At 34.7% G+C, this 6,686-nt stretch overlaps 1 protein-coding gene and 1 non-coding gene across 2 annotated transcripts; one reads left to right on the top strand and one right to left on the bottom strand.

Moving 5' to 3' along the window:
• Positions 1-508: 508 nt before the first annotated feature.
• Positions 509-581, top strand: TRNAA-UGC (transfer RNA alanine (anticodon UGC)). Its single transcript has one exon. It is a non-coding gene; the product is annotated as a tRNA-Ala (tRNA).
• A 1,119-nt stretch (positions 582-1,700) lies between these two features.
• On the bottom strand, positions 1,701-4,701 carry LOC139894169 (rop guanine nucleotide exchange factor 12-like). Its single transcript, XM_071877371.1, has 7 exons — positions 4,650-4,701; positions 4,436-4,552; positions 4,196-4,347; positions 4,039-4,113; positions 3,675-3,941; positions 2,815-3,135; positions 1,701-2,195 (listed from the first exon to the last, which is right to left on the bottom strand). The coding sequence occupies exons 1-7, from the start codon at positions 4,699-4,701 to the stop codon at positions 1,785-1,787; spliced, it is 1,395 nt and encodes a 464-aa protein (XP_071733472.1). The 3' UTR covers positions 1,701-1,784.
• Between the last annotated feature and the right edge of the window lie 1,985 nt (positions 4,702-6,686).

Genomic DNA, 6,686 nt, shown 5'->3' with positions numbered 1-6,686 from the left:
CGTGTCTTCTTCTTAAAGCATTATATCTAAGTATTTTGCAGTGTTTGTTTAACTTGATTCAACAGAAGGGAGAAAGGAATAAAATGATAAAAAGTCAGAAATACCCTCATGTGCTAAGCACATGTCACGACTTGATAGAGGGGATTAACGTACGTGAAGAATTTGAACTATCTGTGTAAAAGGTTTAAACTTCTGGCCTATTCAGCTGAAAAATTGAAATTTGGACAATCTGTGTGTTTTGAGCAAACTACAGAAACTATACTATATGAATTTGAATATTCTTAAAAAAATCAAATATGATTAATTTGGAGAAACCAAATTATATACCTGTCTCTATAAAAAAAAAATGAAAGATAACAAAAATAAATACATTGTCAAGAGTAGTTCTTCATAAATTAAGTGGATCACTTTAATTCACTCTGATACGGATTTATAATAAATGAATAGCAATAATAATCACCTAAATATTTTTGTACATTTAACGTAAATTACTTTAAAAAACTCAAATGGGGATGTAGCTCAAATGGTAGAGCGCTCGCTTTGCATGCGAGAGGCACGGGGTTCGATCCCCCGCATCTCCAGACGTTGGTTTATTTTAATTATCGTTCCCTTTAAATATATTTTTTGCGACATTTGAATTACATCGAATTTTATTTTACTGAATCATAAATCATATACTAGTAAAACCGATTCAAATGACATCAAATTTTATTCGATTTAAGTTGTTAAATTACTTTATTTCTTCGTTACTGAGATGACTCGTTAAAAAATTTATATTGTTGATATAACAAACCTACTATACTTGCACTTTACATTTGGAAACGTTTAAGTCCTAACAACCACGATTTCAGAATGTTAAATCTTTTTATATGACACGTATAATTAAGTTTGTACAACTTAAATCCTTTTATAGCACAACCTCAAAATGTAAATCCTTTGGAGTATTAACAAAGTTCATTTCTCTTTTATTGTTAACAGCATCAACTCTTGTTGGTATTTTTTTTTTTTTTTTTTTTTTTTTTTTTTGGCATCAGTAGATCATTTATTTCAACGACCCTCATCATTTGCACGTATCACACACGTTCGGGCGGAAACCCGAACCCGATCGACGGTACCCGGGAACACATCCATGCGGGCAGTGTTCCTGAGTAGAGGTCCGTGAACGAATCCGGTAAAACCTTCCTATAGGGTCAATACTATACCACCATTATTGGTGTTCAATTGTTTTAAAGAAAATCATGTCATCCCTAAGGATCGAACTCATGACCTCTCACTATCCCATGACACGAAGTACATGGGGTGAACCATTGAGCTATGCCCGCAAGTTCTCAACTTGCTTTGAATCTATAATGCTTTGAATCTATCTATCTTTGTTATAACATCATCTATTTTAATGATTTGATATCGCAAATGTATGTTTCTTTGATACATGTACGAAAGTTTATAGAACATGTTCAGCTAAATAATCTGTTTAGTTGTTCATGAAAACTGTAACCTATTTTTGGCAACCGGATGATGTTAGAGGTGGTAATTTTGACCCATGAAAGGACTGATTTGGGTTATGATTTCTCTCTAGAGTAAATCTATGGAGAGTTTTGATAACCATATACATTTACTAAAGTGAAAGTTAATGTAGCATGTTATACAAGATTAGCACTTCTTTCGCAAGTCGCTTTCGTACTTCCTATATTTACACGCGAACAAATTACAGACTCTATGTACGTCTGAATATTTACACATAAAACTTCGTTTCTATAATCTAATGAATTTTTATTTAATTTATTTCATTTATGTGTTGATGGACTTCTTCCTCCTAAAGTCTCAAGTCTATCTAAATACGTAAGTTTCTTGCTGTTTGCAGCCGATGATTGTTTTGTCAACGGTTGTGATTCGTTTCCGTTTGATAATTTATCCTTTGACTCCTTTTCATGTTCTAAAGTCCAACCAATGAAATCAGATAAAGTCATTGATGTCGGTGCATTCGAAAAGTTGATCTTTTCTAACTCTTCTTTTGCATTGGGAAATTTTCCTGATGCTGTTGATGCCGAATAAATAAGAGGGTTTCTTTTTGGATCTGCTGATGGATTATGTACAAGATTATCTGCATGCATTACATCTTCAATTCGTGACATCACTTTGTGTGCTAAGCTCTCTAGTATTCTTGAATAGCTCTCAAGAATGGCATGTCCAATATCCTGCATCAGTAAGTGTGGCAAATTGAGTAATGGGTCAATATGGGTAATTTGTAATATGAGTCAAGTTAAGTTCACATGTGGGCCCATTTTTATGAATCTGTAAAATACTAACAACATACAAATATAACATTTGAAATAAAGCAATTTTGGAGGTTATGAGTATTTGAATAAGAGATGGCAATTGGGGTAAGATCAAAATGGGTGGATTAGGCAGTGGGTCAATACAGGTAAGTTTTTAACAGGTTGTCCAGAAACAACTTTATCGAAACTTGATCAGATATAAATAATTACTATGTAAAACATAATAATTCATCAACACTACTATATGGTATTTGATAGACATATTTACAGAGTTTAAGCATTAAAACTACATTTTGGGCGACTTTTAATCCATTTGACCCATTTCATTTATTTAAGACTGTTAGATATTAAACTGAATTGTCATTCATAAGAAAATGAATTTTTCCAATAAATTTGAGACAACTTTTGACCCGTTTTACTTTGAGCAAAAACTGGAAAGATGATTAAATTTAACCTGTTTGACCTGTTGAGTATAATATATAACTCAAAGTGACCCATTTTAGTTCAGTAAGTTAAAATACATGTGAAAGTTTCTTACTCGACTGTTTTCGATTTTGCTGATGTCGAGTGCTGATTGTGGGATCCCAGGGTAACGATGTTTCAATATAAGTAATATTGTCTCTGCTCTATCTTCAAATTGTTCTCTTTTTTCTATACTCACACTTGAACCCCATCCCGATTTTCCATCTTTATTCGTCATTTTTCTTCTCCATATCACAATTGATGCCTCGATTCTGTTCTTGAGATCAAGAATTTTAAGCTCCGATGACAGGTCCATAGCAGAAAGAAAATTATCTGGATCGAAATGATCAACAGTTATATTTTTATAGATCGAATCTCCTAGGCTTGCACGCCCATTCTGCCACAGTATACACCAACAATGTGATTATCAACTCATTCGTGTACTAAAAATAACAATGATATGGTTTCGTTAATGACAACCCTTAAGGCTTAGTAATGGTACATTAACATCTAACCACCAACAACTCATAATTCGTAAGCATACAATAGAACTATGTCAAGCATAAACACTAGTGTCAAGCATAAACATCCTTTCATTTTCTTACTAATAGTAAAAAGAAGACAAAATAACACAACTCGTCTCTATGGATTGTATAAAATTGCACTCCGAGTCCCTTAACTTATTTTGCATTCCTCGTCTTTATGGTTTCATTGTTTCGCATGGATCATCCCTCTGGATGACGATTGTTACCCTCACATGACTAGACTTAACTAAAAAAACTAACAAATGTCAGCCAGAGGGACGATCCGTGCACAAAAATGAAACATGAGGACGAGGAGTGCAAAAAAAGTTGCAGTTTCATACAAACCACATGGGCGAGACATGTAATTTTGTTTAAAAAAGAAATATGGAGTTGTAATTTTTGAGACATTTACCTTGGGGAGGGCCTCAATGTAACTTTCGGGAATTTCCATTTCGGTAAGAATGTGAGAGTTCATAGCCATGGCCGCTTTAAGTACTTGGTTCACCGAGTCTTTTTGAAACAACAACCATTTTCTTGTAATATCTGATAAACCGTTGGGTGGCACTTTTGGAGTCGGTAACCACCATTTATCATCCTCTCTTTTCTTCTTCGATTTTGACACATCATCTTTAGACGCATAAGTGAACTCAGTTTGATCCTTAAAGTTATCTAAACATTCCTATGTTCACACAAAGAAGCATAAAAAGTAAAACAACAATTTTTTCTTTTTGTAAATGCAAGTAATAATTGTGAAAAATAAAATGGTCATTTCTTACCATGAGCATTGCATCAAGCTTCTTTAGTGCCGGAATATTCAAATGCACATCGCTCCGTTGCCTTGTAACCATTATCTGTACAAATTTTAAAAATTACTAGCAGATTTATAAAATAAATCTGTACGAATAAGCAGATTTACACAAAAGAAATAGGTACCTCCATTGTTACGCCGTTAGTATTTTGCTTGGAAGGCACAAATTCAACAATGTGATCAGAGACAGATAACAACCAATCGATTTCTTTACGCCACCTTGCTTTACTATCAGGTGGCATTGGTTCTAACCGCGATATTTCTCCAAATACAGAAGCTGTAAAACATAATTTTAAGAAACTATGTACGATAAAATCGATTTGGCTCAAATAATATTAGTCTAACTATTTTACCCGATTAATTACCTGCTAGATTCGTGATGGCATTCGACAATGCCAAAGCGGACGAAACACCTTTTCCTCCACCTGACATATCCTCACCTAATAGCAACTTACCAAACCTCTCTTTCATTATATCCATATCTGTTAATTAGTTACAAAAACATGCAAATTCAGTATATTCTAAAATCGAAATAATAGTTTTAAAATACATAAATTAAAATGAACACAATGTAAAAACCTGCATATATGGATTCAAGTTCAGGATCTAAATCTGAATTATCATCTTCCATGATATTCTTGTATTTATAGCTCAAAGTATTACCAAATTCAACCACCAAAGTTGAATAGAAAATGTCAAAATTTTGAGCAAAAACCGAAAAAGTGTGAATTAAAGATGAGAATGATGACGTTGTTTTCTTTTGGATAATGTTGATGATGATGTTTTGTTGTCAATGTAATGAGAAAAACGCAATGTGTTTTTTGGAAATTTGGGAAAAATGGTAGTGAGAATAAGGACGAGGAGAATGTGGGGTGTGGGTTATTACTACAAACATATTCAATGAAAAAACAGATGATGATGGTATCAAAAATTTTGGTAAAGTAAAAAAAGGAAATTATTTTCGTTACAATACAAACAGTCAAACTCTATTCAATGGAGATGATTTCATGATCACTTCTAAACACATATGGATCAATTACTTATTTATGTATTTATTTTATTTTTCACTAATAATTAATCTTTATCTTATCTGTATCAATTATATAATAAACGTAGAAGGTTTTCACTTTTCGGGTTTTCGGAAAAAAGAGTAATCCGATCTCATACTCTGATGTACGCAGCTCTAGAATGACTCTCTGCAATTCGCGGATGATACGATCTTTTTTGGGAAATGGGGTCGCAAAAACATAAAAATATTTTTAAAACCCTTAATTGTTTTGAGAAGGAGTCGGGTTTGAAAGTGAACATGTCCAAGAGCTCGTTGTATGGCATTGGGGCCTCGTCGAAAGATGTTGAAAAAGTGGCGAATGAAATTGGGTGTAGTGCAAGTAAGTTGCCCTTCACTTACTTAGGCATGCCTATAGGGCAAAATATGTGTAGAAAAGATGCATGGAATGTGGTGGTTGAAAAATTCAAAAAGCGATTATCGGATTGGAAAGCAAAAACATTGTCTTTTGGTGGAAGGCTAACCCTCATTAAATCGGTTCTAAGTAGTCTACCTCTATATTACTTCTCGCTGTTTCGTGCTCCCTCTATTGTCATCAACCATCTCGAAAGTTTGCGCTGTAAGTTCTTTTAGGGCGGGTCGGGTGATTCTTTTAAACTTTCATGGGTTAAATGGGACACCATACCTTAGTCCTTATGGAGTGGGGGGTTAAATGTGGGCTCTTTAAAATCAAAAATTTTGCGCTTTTCAGAAAATGGTGGTGGCGATTTAAAACCGAACAAGACTCGTTATGGGTCAAGGTCATTAAAAGCATCTATGGGAGGGATGGGGGGTTGGGTCACTTTGGTACTAACATTTTGTATGTCAAGCATCGTTCAGCATGGTGGAACATTATTAAAGTTAATTCGAATTTGAACAAGATTGGCATGAACTTGGAATCTTTTTTCGAGATACGTATTGGGGATGGGAGAGATATTAATTTTTGGGAAGATTCATGGGTGAATAATGTTCGGCTCAAGGAGGAATTTCCAAGATTATTTCGACTTGAGTCAAACCAAGAAGCAAAGGTCACTGATCGAGTTAGTTTCAACAATGGTTCGTGGTTCTTTACGTGGGATTGGTCGAGGGAATTAACCGGTAGACTACATGGGGAACTAACAAATTTAGAAAACAAGATATCTTCAAATGTATCATTAGGTTCGGGTGCGGTTCGTGGTGTTACAAATTCATATGTTTCGGGATCTATATCGAAGGTAATTGATGATCACTACCTAGTCGGGAATGCTCTCGGTCTTGAAACCCTCCTAAATAAACTCGTGCCACAAAAAATCGGCATATTATTTGGCGGGTCTTGAGGTCAAGAATCCCGGTTAGAGTACAACCTGAGAAGCGGGGTGTCGAGGTCGATTCAACGTTACGTCCAATTTGTGGTAGCGTGCCGGAAACCGTGTACATGCTATCGTGGATTGTACACATGCAAAAGATATTTGGGAAGGCATTTTCAAATGGTGGGCTGCATCAATGCCGAGGAACAAAATCATTGCAAATTCATTTCTAAGTTTGAGTATAAGTGGGCTATCGGGTATTTACAAGGATATATGGCAAGTCAT

The sequence above is a fragment of the Rutidosis leptorrhynchoides genome, chromosome 2 (assembly GCF_046630445.1).
Source record: "Rutidosis leptorrhynchoides isolate AG116_Rl617_1_P2 chromosome 2, CSIRO_AGI_Rlap_v1, whole genome shotgun sequence".
Lineage (NCBI taxonomy): Eukaryota > Viridiplantae > Streptophyta > Magnoliopsida > Asterales > Asteraceae > Rutidosis > Rutidosis leptorrhynchoides.
Note: the sequence above shows the minus strand (reverse complement) of the source record. Positions and strands in the feature narration are given on the sequence as shown.

Bases quoted from the DNA above. Each gene is read 5' to 3' on its own strand.
- LOC139894169 (XM_071877371.1), bottom strand. From the start codon at position 4,701: ATGGAAGATGATAATTCAGATTTAGATCCTGAACTTGAATCCATATAT. The intron at 4,553-4,649 runs GTTTTTACATTG...ACTAATTAACAG, and splicing joins ACTTGAATCCATATATGCAG to ATATGGATATAATGAAAGAG. The intron at 3,942-4,038 runs GTAAGAAATGAC...GTGTGAACATAG, and splicing joins AGCTTGATGCAATGCTCATG to GAATGTTTAGATAACTTTAA.